At 49.7% G+C, this 17,701-nt stretch overlaps 1 protein-coding gene across 2 annotated transcripts in view; it reads left to right on the forward strand.

The window, feature by feature from the left end:
• Window positions 1-17,419, forward strand: part of SYT17 (synaptotagmin 17) — a 41,860-nt gene extending 24,441 nt beyond the window's left edge. For both annotated transcript variants that reach the window (XM_052773350.1, XM_052773349.1), the window contains exon 8: window positions 16,228-17,419. In XM_052773350.1, the coding sequence (XP_052629310.1) occupies window positions 16,228-16,424 (197 nt within the window). In that variant the 3' untranslated portion in view covers window positions 16,425-17,419. The remainder of the gene's footprint in view (window positions 1-16,227) is intronic.
• Window positions 17,420-17,701: the final 282 nt, after the last annotated feature.

Below are 17,701 nucleotides of genomic sequence, written 5' to 3' on the forward strand. Positions count from 1 at the left end.
TTGTGGGTGTGCAGATGAGCCTGTGCAGCACGGTGTCTGTCCCAGTAGCCACCCTGCAAGGGGTGACCATCGCTGGGGTCTCCAGGGAAGCCTAATTAGCTCTCAGTCCTCTGCAGAAGCTGTTCCCAGCATTGCCACCTGATGGCTGGAGCTGGCTGGGAGCACACCTCATGGGTCCTGTGCTTAATTGGCGCCATTGGGAATGCTTTTGTGCAGAGGAGGAGGAGGAGGCATTAATTGCACTTCTCGGCGGCAACCAGCTTGGGCATAAAGTCAAAAATTAGAGGAATGAGAGGGAAGTATTGAATGATCCCAGAGCCCAAACACTGGCAAAGATAACTTCTGGTTCTTGACATAATTTGCCAGTGAGATGATGCAGCTATAGGTGTTTTGACACTGACTTCGCCTGTTTTGTAAGCAGGTTTGTCCATGCCTTTATTTTTAAAGGGCTTCGACTCGATGCCAAGCCCTGCGTGGCACAGCTGAGCTAGACCAAGGCACAGGCCACGCAGGCTGTGGGCCAGGAGGAGTCCCAGAGCTAACCTCACCGAGAGCTTTGTCAGCGCAGGAGATGTTTGGCTGGCTTAGGAATTCCTATTTTTAAACAATTTCTGTATCTCCTATTTTTATTCTCTAGGCATGAATAGAATTCTCTAGTCAGTGGGAATTGGCAATTGGGCGTGCTGCTCGGAGCAGGAGTAGCAGAGCACAGGGCTGAGTCCCCAGCTGTGCTCTCGCCCGCAGGCTGGGCAGCAGCGGTGGAGCTGGACTGGGGCCGTGGACCCAGTGCAGCCGGTGGCCTTTTCTGCCGTTCCACAGCGTGGAGGTCTTGAGCAGGGCTGCAGGGACCCCTAGGAAGCAGGGGGTTTCCCTCCCATGCCGTGACTTCACCCAGCCTATGTGTGCTGTGGAGCTCGGGCACCATCGGGAGCAGGGTTGGACCTTCTTGCTCTCTGGAGGAGCAGAGGGGCTGGGCGCTGGGACCCACGCTCTTCTGCCACACTGGGCTCCCATGCTTCACAAACACGTTTTTTGGCAGCTTTCCACCCATTACTCACCATCTTTTGATGAAGAGAAAGGAATCTGCATCTGAAAGAACATATTTTGAAGTGTTTTTTAATTTTATTTCTTACATGGCAGATACACGTGTCAAAGCTGGTACAAGGAGCCTAATTCCAACCCATTAGTTTGTTTCCAAACATGTTATAACAAAAGCGATGCTGATCAGCAATTTAAATTTTGCCCTTCATGCTCAGAAGTTTCTTCAGCAAAAAGTCTATAATTAATCACTGCTTTGCATGCACGTCACCCTGACTCTACCTTGCATGTGCAATGATGAATTTGTTCTTGGAAGCTTCCATCAGGTGATACTGTGACAGGCACGAAATACTCTTTTCTTTGTTTTGCCCTTTCCCTAATAGAAGAAGAAAAGGTAGAGTAGCAGCTCTATGCAGTCAGAAGGGTGAGGGGAATATGCTGCTCCTCACCATAGCTGATGAAGTTAGCATTAATGAGTGGATGTCTGATTATCTTTTTCTGTGCAAATTGATGTCTTCTCAAATAAGTCAGTGGGAAGTCAGCTGATTTATAATCATATGTAATGCAGTCAGATTTCAGTGGTGTGCCTTTTAAGTGGTGCTTCACTTTCTAAGTGACGTGTTGCCTGCTTTAAACGCTGCAATAAATAAGCCCAGGCCAGAAATGTCACCAGCAGCTCCAAAGCTGGGAAGGAGCCTGCAGAGCTTTTCGGAGGAGCTGCAGGGCCAGGTTCTCCTGGCCACTCTCGGACTGAAGGGTGACGCACAGCTCAGGCATGGCACTGCCGTGGGCATCGTTGGGCTCGCTGCTTTTGCTGTGGTCGGGACTCTGTAGTTTGAGATACGTGGTTTGTGTAGCCAAGATATAGCTGGAGCCAGAGGTGTTGGTCACGTTGTCATGTGTACAGTCGTCTGCTGGTTCGGTGCCTGCGCTGCCTCCCGTTGTTAGAGGAGCCAAGAGCCCGTCTTGTTGTGAGGACCTTTGAATCAGGGCTCCTGCACAGGCATCTGCGGTGTCATGGGAGCGAGGTGGTTCAGGGGACATAGTGGTGGTGAAGATGCTGAGCCACGTTCAGTGTTCACCTAAGTGATGGACATGCTCCAGATGTTGGTGGCAGTGTGTCCCCAACGGGGAGTGCAGCACCAGTTTCTTCCTGTGTGCATCTATGAGGATTTAATAAAATGAGTATCAGCGTGCAGCTTGGCTGAGGTTCTGGAATGGGGATGGTGGTATTCCCCATATAGCTGCCTTCTTGGCATGTTAGGGTATTGCACAGCTTAAAAGCTTGTAAAAGGCTTTGGGATCTTTTGTTAAAAGACAATAAAGAGCAAATGGTTGCCAGAATGGAGAAGCTGTACCTCGCAACATGAGGATCTTTTTATTATTTTGCATCTCTACAGAGCAGGAGCATAAGCCACGTTTTTTTCTCTAGGTTTTTTGTTTCTACTTGGGTTTGTTTTTGGCTGCAGTGGTGGTTCTTTCTGTTGCGTGTTTTGTGGGAGTTGTTTTTTATTTCTTATTTTTTTCAATCCACAGCTCTAGTCCATTAGGTCAGTTAATTAAATTTGCTGTTGAGTCAAAGTCCAATTGAGAAGGAAAATAATCCTGCTTGAAGGGTGCATGGTGATGCTTTGAATGGAGAGAGAGCTGTAAAAGCAGTCCTGGGAGCCACAAATGTGAGTATATCTTCAATAATTTAAAGGAACCTTTTTTGTGGCTTCGTATTTTGGACTCAGTCTGCAGCTGTCTTTACATTGGCTTGGCTTCACTGGAAAGCAGTGGAGCTGTGCCAGTCCCTATCAGCTGAGACTCCTGGCTCCCTCTGTGTGGCTGGTACCACACTGCAAAGTAAGGCACTATCTAGACAAAGTAAAATTAATTTTTTTTTTTCCCTGTGTATTTTTCTCCTGTGCATCTTGAATCAAACTGTCTGGGTTTAGTGCACTGCGGTAAGAATTTATGGGCCGTTTTGCTGTGACTTCAGCAAGGACTGTGTGCGCAAACACTGGATGGATGGTTTTCTGAAAAACACCGTTCTGCTCCCTGCCTTCCTGGTGGTGCTCTGGAGAGCTGGACTTTGGACCAAACGCAGGGTTGATGTGCAGCTGGACTAGGAGATGGGCAGTGGGTGCCTCCAAGATGGGGTGCACAGGGTGAGCTCTGCATTAGCCAAGATTTGGGGAGGGTTGGGCTAGTTCTTAGATCTTTCCTCCTCCTTGGACATACTAGGATTCAACACAGTAAATTATTGGCATTTACAGACCAAAATGCTTCTCCTTCCATGTTGGTGCAGGACACCTTGTACAAGCTGTCTTTCTGCCTTCCCCTCTGTTCCTAGCTCAGATGCTTACTGGAGCTGTCACGTACTCACGTGTCCCAGTTTAGTGCCTAAAATGAGGTGGGATGAGCTCAGGTGGAGATGTCCTCTCCAGGAAGAGGCGTCCAGGGTCAGGATCGCTGCTGCAAGTATCGTCTGTTCACAGCTTCTCACCAAAAGAGGCTAAAACCAGGAAAGTGACTGATACTCATAACAAGACTAGTGTCCTGACAGAAAAAATGATGAGTGAGGCAACAGCTAGTGGAGATGATGATTGATTTTCATTTACTCCATCAAACGTTGCCTAGGTAATGAGCATCTGTAACAGAAATGCGCTTTTTTGGGCGGTTCTTTTTTCCACTTTTTGGTTTTTGGCAACTTGACGCATATCCCTCATGTGCCACCATCTGCTCGAGTGCAAGCAAGTCACGGGTTCACCTCTTGCAGAGAAATGGGGCAGGCTTTAAAAACCAGTATGTTCTCCTAACCACATATACCTGTGAACAAAGGTGTTAATTATTCTTTGTCCCACGGTAAGGGGAAGGTGGAGTTTGGCCCTGGCAGCAGGGCTGTCAGCTGCTGCCCGAGGTCATTTCCAAGCAGAAAAAAGGATATTTGAGGTGCAACTGCAGCCTCTGTGCTCAGGAGGGCTAGGTGCCGGGCGCCTGGAGACACCATGTTCTCCGCGCTGAGGGATTTTGGGCAGGCTGTCCTCTAAATCCCAGCCTAACCTTCAGAAAGCCTGGGCTGTGCAGCAGGAGGTAAGATGACACCTGAAATCCGAGCACTGTGGTATTTTGTTAATGATTATAATGTTGTTAATAACAATCGTTGGTAACGCTGTTTGCGTTGCAGTAAAACCCAGATGGCCCAATAAAAAACACCAGCGCTTCAGGGCAAACCGCATCTTGGTGACTCGTTAACATCTTTTGATGACTTACCATAAAAAATACAACCTTCAGCGCTCACAGTTAGGTAATATATATCTCCCTGAGGTCCCGTGGTGCCTCTGTGTGTCTTTCTCCATCTAAATAAGCTCTTGTACATATTCACACGATGGGATCCGTAGGTCTCGTGAAGCAAGCAGGGTCCCCAAAGAGGGAAAAATCATTTTTGTGCTCTGGGTACCGTCTGTGCAAACGCAGAGGGAAAACCTGCTTTGCTGTCCTGGCTGAGAGCATAGCTGGAGCTGGGACAAGCATCGGGGCTGATGGTGTCTGATGGAGAGCAGTGGTGGGGCTTGTCCCACTGCGCCGTTCCCGTGTGAAAGGTGGCCGTGGCTCCAGCAGGACAGGATGCCCTGCCCAGAGGAGGGAAGCAGGCTGGGGCAGGGTTTGCTTGTTGATGAAGAGATCGGTCTCGATACATGCATGACAGCTGGTGAGTACTGGCTGAGGACACAGCTCACAGGCACTCTCTCTTCTGAACCATTTGTAGGATCTTATATGATTATCTTCACTTTTCAATATGTTTTAAAAATGGACGGTGTCTCTGTTTTCTATAAAGATTTAGGACCATTTTTTTTTTCATTTTATTTCTTTTTTAAAGTATTTGAGTTCCCGAGGGTGCGTTGTTGAACATTGAGACTTTGCACACCTATACCTGTGGTTTCAACGGCTACTGCAGAGGGGCACTGACAATACCATCAAGCATCTCCATGCACTGAGTGCTGTAACAACATGTGTCTTCACTTTGCTGGTGATCGCTTTGATGCTTTATCCCAGGGCTCTAATTAACTTCCAGTTAATAGTCAGTACTTGATTAAAATAACAGATTGCTGTTCAATAGCAATATACCTGGTTCCTCTGTTGGCTCATTTTCCCTTTCCCTTGGCCTTTGGGAAAATTTAAGGACCGTTTAATGAAGTTTGAGTTTTTAGAAGGGAAGAAATTCATTGTCAGTGTGTGTTGCTAATGGTGCAGTTCTGGGTAGTTTGGTTTACTTTCACTGAAATATTTTCCTTTTGAAGAACTACTGCCTGTTTGAGCATATTTATTCCTTTTGTAGCATGACAGCTTGAGAGGAGAGGAATTGGGTCTTCCTTGAAATCCTGCCTTCTTGTTGGAAGTGGATGTTTTGGGATGTTTCTCTGCCTGGAATAAATGGTCACTAATGGCACAGGCAGCCCCTGGTGAGCACAGCTCTGGCCCGCTGTCACCCTTCACTCCCGGGGATGTTGGAGATGCTCTGGTGCAGACCAGTTTGGTTTTTGTATGTTGTCTAATGAGCATTTTTTGAACGTTCGATAGAAAATATTTTGGGATGCTCTTGATCCACATGACAGAGTGTCTGGGGCAGTTGGTGGTGACGGGGATGGGGGGGTGGAGAGCAGCCCTGATCTGGCAGAAGAGGCTGTATGGAGATGGGCCAAGGCTGAAGGTGGTCATCAGCTCCAGACCTCACCTTTCAAGAGAGCCCAGGTTAGGCGGAGGGGCAAACTGCTGTGCCAAAGGCTTACAGCTCAGACCCACACTTACCCATTGCAGCTGGAAGTAAAACTAACTAGGATTCATACTGGGCCTCCAGATAGCTTGAGTCCTGGTTGAGGAGAAGACAGCTGAAGCTCCTCAGATCTTAAAACTCTTCATTTTTTCCCCATCAGCTCTGGTGGTCAGACTTGCAGTGTAGACGCTGGAGACAAGGTGATGCTTTTGGTGTTCGCCTGCGCTGCACAGGATTTGTAAACGTCCCATGAATGGGATGCAGAGATAGTGAGGCTTTTTAATGGTATTTTTGTAATTAACAGGCTGATTTCCAAATGTCCCAATTAGCTGAGCAGGTTGAAGGCTGATAATGGTTTTGTCCTCAGGCTTCTCCAGAAATACACCTGAATTTTGATTTGCCTAGCCATGTGAAAGCATGACCTTCAGATACCAGCATCGTCTTTAGGTGCCTGTTTGCAGGGATGGAAACTGTGATGTGTTTGGGGTCATTACACATCTACATTTTGACTTACTGCTTCAGATGCTCATTTCTCGTTTCACCTATTGCTTCTTCTTTCTCACAAAAAATATTCAGGCACTTTGTCTTTTGCACACATGTATTGGGGAGAAAAAATCTCCTCTAATATGTGAGGCAAATGAAACTGGTTTTTTTTCCCTGTGCTGGAACATGGGAGGAAGAAGTGGTTTCTGTTTTGAAATGCTATCATGTTGGACACCATAACATCTCTTAGATGGATAGATTATTAGGCAACTTGCTGCTAGAAAATTGTTTCTTGTTGTCTGTTAGATGTGTGTTTCTGAAGTATTGGACTGTCTGTATATTCCACATATCTGGAGCTCAGAAGCAGAATCTAATCTTGCGCTTAAACCTGTGTAATCCTATCTTAGCCAAAGGGGAAAAAACATTGATGTCAGCACTGGATTTTCTGGGGATTTACACCTGTTTAATTTAGATCAGAATTTGGCCTTTGTGTCTGGCGTTATAAAATACTTCATATATTTATGCACCAGACACCATATGGTCCGTGCTCGGGTCTGGGGAGAGCAGAGTGCTCCCGGCCGGTGCCTCCCGCAGTCCCGGCTGCTTTGCTCCGGGCCCTGTGGGCGCACGAGGTGACCCAGCAGGTCTTATGAGGACATCTCCTGTTCTTGGGGTGGTGGGAGGGGGGCATGGGGAGGTGCACTGGCAGCAGGAGACCTTGGCCTCCTGGAGACCACCCTGCCTGGCAGAGCCTCTCCGCAGCAGGTACGATGCACGGGCTTCGAAACCCTCCTGGGAGGAGGAAGGTCCCCATTGCTCTCCATCCTCCAGATCCCCGTCGGTGGCTTGTTGGTCTCCGTGAGAGGTGCTGTTTGCCAGCCCGGAGCAGGTGAGAGCAGAGCAGGCAGCGAGGGTGGGCTGGAGATGCTGCGTGCGGTCCTGCAGCCCCGATCCTGGTCTGGGCTCGCTCAGGGAAGATGCTCCAGGGATGGATTTGGCTTTTTGCAGCAGACTGGCTGCTTTAACGAGGAGGAGTGAAACACTATTAATCCTGGTGAGAGCAACAAGATGCTGATGCTTCCTGAGCCAATCTGTTGCTTGCTTAGAAGGCAAAATTAGATTCTTCAAGTGGAGACTGACTTAGTTAACAACAGTACCTCACTGCAGACATGGCAGAAACCGCCTGTCCTGGAGCTCTCTGGAATTTTGGGGGAATCTTTTTCTCCTAAAGAAAGGAGCAAAACCTCATCTCTCCAGGCTGATTGTCAGCGCTTGCTCATTTTGCCAAGCCCATTAATTTAAGCAGTGTCATGCCTCTCTCGACCTCAGCGTTTCATCTTGTTTGGCTCATGCCATGGTGAAAGAAATTGTTCAAACGTCTCACAAGGCCGTAATCTTTCTGTGTATCAAATGAGGAAAAATCTCAGTGGCAGTAGCCGCTCTGGGGGGTAGAGCCGTGTCTGGAAATGAAATGCCTATGCCTGGCCCCGTGGCTGTCAGAGGAGACGCATGAACGTGCCAGCAGAGGCTGCCTCTCCCGCGCGGCCATCCCTGCCTTCATTTACGGGTGCTGTATGGCATCGGTGTTGGAGCCTGTTTGTGTGAGGTGTATAAATAGGCATGAAGCCATTCATGTGCTTCATTGGATCTGGGGCCCATACTGCAGAGAATTAAGATGTGATTTAAAAAAAAACCCCCAAAAAACGGAGTTGGAGGTGGAAAAAGCCAACTGTATATACTCCTTTTCAATATCCTCCAGGCTACTGCAATAGATGCATGCAGTCTGTTATTCCAGTTTCTCCTGATGAGATAATTTCATGAGGTGTCATCCCTGTGCGTCCTTGAGATCTGTGCAAGACACGCTTGTGCTTTTGCGTTTCCCCTGCGCTCTCCTACAGGACTTTCCTCTCCCTATCTGAGGCCAGACCCCAATTAGCCAAGTGCCTGGCTTGGGGTGCTCCGTCGGGTGCATCTGTGGGGTCCCCTTCCCAGGCTGCCCCAGCCAGAGCACAGGGGCTGCCCTCGCAGGAGGACGAGGAGGGAAATGGTTTTCCAAAGAGAGTTTCCTTGGTGTGGTGGTGTTCTCCCACGTGCAGCAGCAGCTGGATGCTGGAGCTGCGGTGGGTCCGTGCGTGGCCAGGATTCGGCCATGTGCTTAAGCGGTTCCAGTCCCCTCTGGAGCAGGGCAGGCACAGATGTTGCAGGGAGCAGCCTCATGGAGGAGATGCTGGGAAGCGAGATTTATGTGCACATCAGAGCCTGATAGAGATTAAATTGATAAATGTGAAACCACTGCATCTTCTCCTGTGCTTTTCTCTCTTCCCTACTAAATATTACGGGCCACGCGCGAGGAGCAAGGGGCAGAATTTGGTCCATACCTGTGATCTTCACAGCATGCATCATTAGTCCTGCTGCTGCCTGCTCCTAGTAGCACCCTCTTTGTGCTAAACAGCTTTTTAATATTGATGTCAAGGAGTTCAGAAGTGGTTTTCAGACCTGCTTGACCTGACAGCTCAGACCCAGTAGCTGATGGCAGAGCACAGCGGCCAGCACGGAAAAGGCTGAGCATTGGTTTCCGCCTGCAAAGGATGAGGGATGAAGCGTTGCCTGCGTGAGCGGTGTGAGCATGTGAAATAGGGCACTTTTTGAGACCCTGCCGAGCCCTGAGACTAAAGTGGGGAAGTGCGGGGAGTGTTGATGGGTCAGTGCTAACAGGATCGCGGTTCCTGCCAGAGAGACCCCGTGGTCTCGTGAGACCTGTGTCCTCAGGGAGACTCTGCCGCTCAATTGCCTGTGTGCAGCCTCGGGCATGTCTTGGCTTATTTTTCCCTTTTCCCCTGGTTTGGCTGTAATCCAAGGATGCAGCTGGGCACAGCGTGCAGTTTGGCCGCCGGAGCGGGACGCTGATGGCTGAAGGTTTCTGGCTGTGGGTTTTGCAGCTCACAGCACAACACCAGCCGGCAGCAAGCATGGCTGTAGGGGTGCAGTCGCGTCTCTGGGCTGCAGGGTTCGGTGTGCCTGTGCTGCAAAGCCCTTGCAGTAAGAATATTTACCATGTAGGTGTTTATTCAGTTTCTAGCCTGGGGGGCCAAGGGTATCAGGTGAAGCTTTTACAGGCTGTGGCAACAGCGATTGCAGGTGTATAATAATGGGTAGGATGTTTTTAATGACTTTCATGCCTGATGATTGACCCAGGCACCCAATCTTCTCTTCTAGACCAGCTATAAAAATTAAGCTGGATTTTTGCTCCCTAGTATTTAGATTGAATAGCTTTATCCTGTAGTGGAAAGGAAAAGGGCAGGGCCCTCTAATTCCTCTGGGGTTTCTTCCACTGGGGAGCTGGTTCCTGTGGCTGTGTCTGCTGTGCTGGGAAATGCGCCCCGCAGCAGCAGGCTGGCTCTGTAATCGTGCCGGCTGGCATGTTGTGCTGCAACGTCCTGTGTCGGAGTGGTGCACCTGAGCTGCACCGAGGGGTGCTCCATTATTTAAGGCGTTTTAAAATATGCAGGATGCAATCAAATTGCATTCATAAAAAAAAAGAAAAAAAAAAAAAGAAAAAACTTTGCGGGCAGTTAGCAAGTGGGTGGTGGTGTGCTGTAAATAAGCTAATGGCAGACTAGTATAAACTCGGTGAGGATGTTCTGCCTGATGTTTAGCCTGAGTAAGAAGGCAGATGAAAAACAGAGGCACGTTCCTGCTTGTTGTTTTTCTTCTCTCCAAGTTAAATGGTTTTGATTGCGTTGTGGGTAACTGATGTAGGTGACTGAAGAAGAGTTACATTATTTGTGCCGGAGCTCCCACCCACTCCAGTGTGCTGAGATTTCTCTGCCCGTTACTCCCGGAGAGGCAGTGGTAGAGGCGAGGCTGCAGCAGGTGCTCCGGCAGCTGCAGGCGGCAGCAGAGGTGCTGTGCGGCCGTACTCGGCGGTGCAGCGTGGCCGTAACTGCTGGGCACATCTGGCAGAGGGTTTGCAGGAGATGCAGATGCTTTTTGGCCCCAGCTGAGCAAGGTGCTTCTGCATAAAGCTTGTCCCCCATCACATAAATGGTACTGATAGCCTTGAAGTTAGCTTAAGGAAATTTTCTGAATTAGTGCTCCTTCCTGGTCATTTCAAGGCTGCCAATATGTTCAATCAAAGGATGAATTAGTATCTGAAATGCCAGCTTAAATTTTACTATTGCACATAACTCATAAATCACAAATACTTTGCAGTCATGCCCTTCACAGGTACTCGGTTTGCAAGTCTCAGTGTAGAGGCAAAGGGGAAGATAAAGAGCATTTTAGCTGGATCTAGTGCTGGGGCTGATGCCACCCAGGCAAGCTCACGGGTCAGAGGCAAGTGCCAGGTTACATAGTGACATGCGAAACTGTTGACCGCTGAAAAGCAATTGCACGTGACCGCCGTTGGTAGGTGACAAGGGAAAGCTCAGGCTGGAGTTGCACCTGGAGCCAAACGTTGGAGCTCCAAGTCCCATGGCATCTCCTGGCAGTCCCTGCCACTGCTGGGGTGCAGCTCTGGGCTGTGCAATGCCTGGTACCCGCTGTGCCGTGCTGCTCGGGCGTGCAAGGAGCACGGCAGCCAGGCTGGGGGTGCGACCCAGCCACCCCTCCTGCGCAGGAGCCCTGCGGGGGACGTGGGCCCCTACCCCGAAGAAAAGTTTCATGTAGCACCCAGGCCCCCATCAGTTTGAAATGGATCATTTAGGAGCACTGCATCGATAAGTATATAACATGAAAATGTTTTATTTACATCACTATAATGGGTTTGTGTGGCAAGGTTTTGGTAGTTGGGGGGGCTACAGGGGTGGCTTCTGTAAGAAGCTACTAGAAGCTTCCCCCATGTCTGACAGAGCCAATGCCAGCCGGCTCCAAGACGGACCCGCTGCCGGCCAAGGCTGAGCCTGAGCCCATCAGTGACAGTGGTAGTGCCTCTGTGATAACAGATTTAAGGTGGCAAAAAAAGTTGGTGCAGTGTGGAAATGGCAGCCAGAGAGAGGAGTGAGAACATGTGAGAGAACCAGCCCTGCAGACCCCCAGGTCAGTGCAGAAGGAGGGGAGGAGATGCTCCAGGCGCCGGAGCAGAGATTCCCCTGCAGCCCGTGGGGAAGACCATGGTGAGGCAGGCTGTCCCCCTGCAGCCCATGGAGGTCCACGGTGGAGCAGATATCCACCTGCAGCCCGGGGAGGACCCCACGCCGGAGCAGGTGGGTGCCCAAAGGAGGCTGTGACCCTGTGGGAACCCCGCGCTGGAGCAGGCTCCTGGCAGGACCTGTGGATCTGTGGAGAAAGGAGCCCATGGAGCAGGTTTTCTGGCAGGACTTGTGACCCCGTGGGGGACCCACGCTGGAGCAGTCTGTGCCTGAAGGACTGCAGCCCATGGAAGGGACCCACGCTGGAACAGGGGAAGAGTGAGGAGTCCTGCCCCTGAGGAGGAAGGAGCGGCAGAGACAACGTGTGGTGAACTGACCCCAACCGCCGTTCCCCATCCGCCTGCGCCGCTGGAGGGGGGCGGGTAGACAAAATCAGGAGTAAAGTTAAGCCCTGGAAGAAGGGAGGGGTGGGGGGAAGGTGTTTTTAAGAATTGGTTTTATTTCTCATTATCCTACTCTGCTTTGCTTGGTAATAAATTAAACTAATTTCCCCAAGTCAAAGTCTGTTTTGCCCATGACAGTAATTGCTGAGTGATCTGTCCCTGTCCTTATCTTGACCCACGAGCCTTTCATTATATTTTCTCTCCCCTGTCCAGCTGAGGGGGGAAGTGATAGAGCAGCTTTGGTGGGCACCTGATACCCAGCCAGGGTCAACCCACCACAATCGCATTACTTCAACCCTTTTAATGGACATAAGTGAACCCACTTTGCTTTTATATTTCAGCATTTCTATTATAAAGAGGGTTTTTTGTTTTTTGTTTTTTTTTAAAGAAGCCTTTCTGTTTCCAAAAGAATCCCTGAGTAAAGAGCAGCTGCAGAAGGAATTGGTTTGAACTCTGCTTCCTTAATTGCTTTTTGCTGTGTTGGCCTGGAAATGGATGTTGCTATTGTGTAAATTACTGTGATGGTGGAAAAAGAGCTCATGAGATCAGGTGTGTAGTTTCTGTCAGGAAAATAGGTTTCTTAAATGGAAAGCAGTGTCTACCTGTCTATAAGCAGAGTCTGGGTCAGTCTGAAAACGCCAAATGATAATTACCTCATTTTCTGCTTCTGGGCAGCTCCACAGAGTTACTGTTTTTTGTGGCCAAGGGCAGATTTAATCTGAAATCTACTCTGAGCTCCTTTCAGGCTCTGGAAGGGGATGCTCAGACATCAGGGAATACAGCTCGGTCCACTTGTACCGTAACCTGCGCTCAGAGCCTGGTGCAGCACCCGTCGGCTGGACCACAGGGGCTTCTCCACCTCCACCTGTTGTGGAAGAAGCTGAAAGGAAAGAGCAGGAGCTTTTTTCCTCCCGAGGCTGAAGGCGTGAGCTTGCGTGGAGTTGGCTCCACTGCAGGTGGGACTCCAGCCATGGTACGTGGGTCACTACACGCGTGTGTGTGTGCAAAAAGCTGAGGGGCTCTGGCAAAGCCTGCCCAGCCCCAGCCTGGTGGCCCCTCGGCAGCTCCGCAGGGTTTTCCTGCTCAAAGGGGCACCCGGGTCTCTCCGCAGATGCCTGCTGCGTCGGCAGGTCCCCGTCCAGCCAGGGTGGGCTCAGCCCTGGAATGGTGTGCAGTTCGTCTTGTATCTTGAAAAGTTGTCATTTTGGGATTGTGTCCGAGCTCCTGGGGGTCCTGGTCGGTACATGAGTGGTACGTATGGGGTCTGTATGGAGAGTGTGATGTTAACCCCTTCTGCTGGGCTTTGGAGCAGACTGAAGTGTCAGGCATGAGTGTAAATGGTGTAGTAAGCGTAATGGCCGTTGCATGCTTGTTGGCATCCAAGGACACGGTTCCTCATCTGTTGAGAAGAGATGTGACTGCTGCAGCAGAGGAAGGAAAAGGGGAGAGCTGCTCCCCCTTGCTGCACCAGGACGGGAGCCCGTGGTGCAGCAAGTGCCAGCGACGCAGCCGGCCTCTGCTTCCAGCTTCTCACCTGGGCTTATGGCCTCCTACGGTTTTCCTTTTCAAGCTGTTCTTGGAAGAACCGGTGGAAGCAACAGGGAAAATTGTGCTCCTGAATGTGAGCAAAGGGCTTATTTTTGCAATACCAACTTTAGCACCTTCTCCTGGGTAAGGTCCACGCAACAACTCTGTGCAGCTCAACCATCAGCAAATTTGCTCAGCAAATACTGGCCATTTTAAGAGTGGAATAAAGCAGTTGGCCTTTAAGAAAGGCATGTCCTTGAGTTTTAAAGGCTCATGAACTGATGAGTGAAGCTGAATTTTTGGCACGCAAAGATCTCATCTTTTGAGAAAGCTGCTGCGGTGAAGCTGTGAGTTTGTAAACTTGGGGTCAAATCTAGTGCCACCTCTTATGGTCTGTGTGTCAATAAGCATTTGGCCTTGGAAAACGTCTTCCCTGTTCTTCAGCAAGGGAAGAGAATTCTCTCGGTGCTATCTAAACTAGTTAACGATAGAAGCAACAATGCTTGTATAATTAGCCCATTAATACCCTAAAGGAATCAACATGCTAATTACCTGACGCGATGAGATTAGCAAGATGCTTTACAAGAATTCAGAATACTTGGATCAACAGTAAAATAACGGTCCCCTTAGCACACCCTAAACTAAAACTACTCATTTTACAGTCCTGACATGGATTATTTTTGAAGAATTGGTATGCCTGGGGTACATCCCCACTGTTAATTTATCATGTGATTAATTGATGGCCTTTAAGACTTCTTGGTTTAAATTATTTGGTATTGTCTCCCAGGATTAGGCTTCATCTTCTTTCATTCTGGAATAAAAGAATGGAAAAAAAGGAAAAAAAAATCCTATATAAAAAATAAGGGAGGCATTTGGTTTGGGCGTACTTTTATCTAGTTTTATCACAATATTTGATTTCTCTAGGTTAATAAATCATAGCAGGACATTTAGCATAGTCATACTAGCTACAATTATGATCCATTGCCTTGTAGGAGAACTCGTTAATAACTCTGACAAGGTGTGTACTAGTTGGAGATAGATGGCTTAAAATTCTTCACCATGTCCTCAGAAGGTGGCCTTTCCAGACAACATCAGCCTGGGCTCTTGACAGGGGCACTTCATCGGCGGCATGTCGCAGAGAGCTGATGGCGTCACCCCTAGATAACTGATGGCGACAAACAGAAGAGATGCAGTCTTCCTCACGGGGGAGGGGGCCGTACCCCCCAATTCATTCTTCACTGTAGTTTGAAGATAGACTTACAATGCTCTGAGTTTCAGGGTAATTTCTTTTTAGAGCAATTATTTGGAGAAATGATTTGGCCATTTGAAGGTTTGCTGTTACCAAAAATATCCCCAGGTAATTTTACGAGCAGAAGCATCTCAGCCCATAAACTGTGTGTGTCAGAGCTGTCGGAAGGTATAAAGCAAGATGTAACCTTGCACAGCTTGATTTTGGGACTGCCCTGGCAGGTGGCACCCGAGTCACCCAGAGCAAGATCCCGTTTTGGTGCAGTAGCTAGGAACCAGCCTTTGCAGAGTATGGAGATGGTAGATATACTGAGTGGCACGTTAAAATAACGCTAATTAATTGTGGGATACGTTATAATAGGAAATACACAGCCTTGACAGAGATGCGTGGCTAAAAGCGAGGTCGAGTGCTTAGTGCTCGGTGTCCTGCCTGCCTGGAAGGGTGCGCGCTGCCTCAGCGGGTGCTGCCGTGAGGGATCCCAAATGTGGCTTTGCTGCCAGCGCTGGTTTCCAGCAGCCCCGGAGAGCTGGCGCTGCTGGCAGGGGCAGTGGCGACAGCGCTCGGCTCCGTGCCACGCTCACGGCTCCAACACCAGGTTGAGCTCCCCCTTTGAACTTGCTCTTGCTCCACAAGCCTGGGTGGATTTGGAGCCCCTGCAGACATTTGTTCTTAAAAATCCCTCTCTTTCCTGAGGAGATTTTTTAATCCTTAATATTCCAGCCAGTGCCCGTGGATATCCTGGCTTCAGCTTGCACAGACTTTTTGTTCAACTTTCTAATGAGCTGAGGCAGGGCTTCAGTTTGCAGAACACAAAGTGCTTTTGCTCCTGTGCGGCAGGAGTGTGCAGCCTTTCCCGGGATCAGGCCCATCATTAGAGTTTGCTGCTGTCTGCGATCTTTTGTTCCAGGAGACTGGGCTAATCCAAAGGACAGGGTGTTGGGTTGATGTCTCTCCCTCAGTTGCTTTCCTGGACTTTTAACAAGTAGCTGCAGCGATAATTATGGCAAATTGTTTCTGTATAAACATCCCGCTGACAGCCTGTACGTGTGTGATTCCTGTCTCTGAGTCAGGAAGGCTATCGATTAGCACGGGAACGGTTCATGACACTTGCATTTAGAGGACAGTTTGAGATGCTGCTGCTTCATTTACCCAGGTGTGGGCTGCTTGGCTGCTTTCATCATTTCACAATGCCCAGGCAGAGCTTTTGGCAGTTGTTTACATGATGTAATTCTACTTCAAGGCAAGGTTGGATGGGGCTTTGAGCAACCTGATCTAGCGGAAAGTATCCGTGCCCATGGCAGGGGGGTTGGAACTAGATGATCTTTAAGGTCACTTCCAACCCAAACCATTCTATGATTCTGCTTCACCTGTTCATGCTAAATACCACGATAACTGCAGATTTGCATCCTGTTTATTTGAATTGTATTTCAATCTGTAGTACAGCTTATCTTATTTCTTCCAAACTCCTGATTCGGTCCCTCTAATATTTCTGAGGTGCTGAGTTATATACCAAAACCACTGGCGTCTGGCGTGCTGTGCGAGGGGGCAATTGCAGGACGTTTGGCTTTCTGGGGGCAGGGCTCCGGGTAGACAGGCGATGCTTTTGCCTTGACCGGTCTCCGTTTCTGCTCTCCCCAGTGTACGGGCACAACGTGAAGAGCAGCAACGACTTCATTGGGAGGATCGTGATCGGGCAGTACTCGACAGGTGCCCCCGAGTCCAACCACTGGCGCCGGATGCTCAACGCGCACCGGACGGCCGTGGAGCAGTGGCACAGCCTGCGGTCCCGGGAGGAGTGCGACCGTGTCTCTCCGGCATCCCTGGAGGTAACATGAGGTGGGGGACTAACAGCAGCCAGACCAAGCAAGCGGACGAGGAAAAAAAAAATAAACCACCGACCGAAACACCCCACCTCACACCCTACACGCACCCCACAGCAGCTCCGTTGGATTGAAGCGGCTGCCGGCACCCAACCAGCCGCGCTGGCCTCGGCGAACCACGTCCCGCCGGGTCCTGGCCGTTCCCCTGGGGCCACCAGTGGCCCGGCTGGCCGGCCCTCTCGCTGCTCGCACCCGGCACCGCTCAGCTGTTTGCGTCCCACGTGGTGGAGCGCGTGGCCGGGCTGCGCGTGGAGGTGCCGCGGGAAGCGCTGAGCGGGTGGAGGAGTTGGGAGTTGCCTCCGCCGTCCTTCCAGTCCAAATCCATGGCTCATCCTCTCGGAGATATAAGTACCCGTGTGCTCTCGTTGGTGAACGTGGTAATTAGGCTAGAATATTTTTTTAAACGGTAGAACCTGTGGTGAAATCGATTCTGACTCCAGTTTTGTCCTTGTACTAGTTGCAACAGAATTAAGCTCCTGTTCGTACGTACGCGTGCATTTGTGTGCTGGGGCACACGTGTGGCCGTGCAGCCCCGCGTCAAACGGATCCGATGTCACGTCAGCGGTGAGACCTGCCACTCTCGATAGCAGTCTGTGTGCGTCAAGTAGATACAGTAATGATATAGCAAAGTAAACATTTCCAATAGCATTTGTACCAGGAAAGCCAGCTCGTGTCTTTTCAAACCTGTGTTGTGCAAAAGAAACCTGCTGCGGGGACTTTTGCAATTAAGAAGACCCAAAATACACAATTTTAATTCTCTCACAGACTGCAGTGGCTCTTTCTGTGTTGTGTGTGTTAACCCAGGTAGTTCTCCAGGCCACCAAGTGAACTTAGCTACGGTCAAGCTGTCCTGTTGGTTGCTTCTGTACATTTTATTTTTTCACAGCATATTGTCTGGTATGATGCAGATTGTATATTTATTGAAAATAAAATTCTATTTAATTGTGCCACCTGGACTGGGGTGATACTTGTTAGCAGAATTCATCTTTGTGCTGAGCTCCATTGGTTATGTTTATGGCACAAGAAAAGCCAAAATTTTGGCATTTACCCCCTTGTTACTCTCTGCAGATGACCCAGGAGCAATTTGAGAGAAACCGGGGACCTGCTGATAGAGATCGGTCAGGAGGGCAAGCCAGATGTGTTGGTCTCTCCAGAGCACACCCAGCGCGCTGTGGGTCGGATGTGTCAAAGTCTCTGCACTGGGCTCTGGGTCTTGGTTCTTCGCAGGAGTG

This window comes from Harpia harpyja, chromosome 21 (assembly GCF_026419915.1).
Source record: "Harpia harpyja isolate bHarHar1 chromosome 21, bHarHar1 primary haplotype, whole genome shotgun sequence".
Taxonomy (NCBI): domain Eukaryota; kingdom Metazoa; phylum Chordata; class Aves; order Accipitriformes; family Accipitridae; genus Harpia; species Harpia harpyja.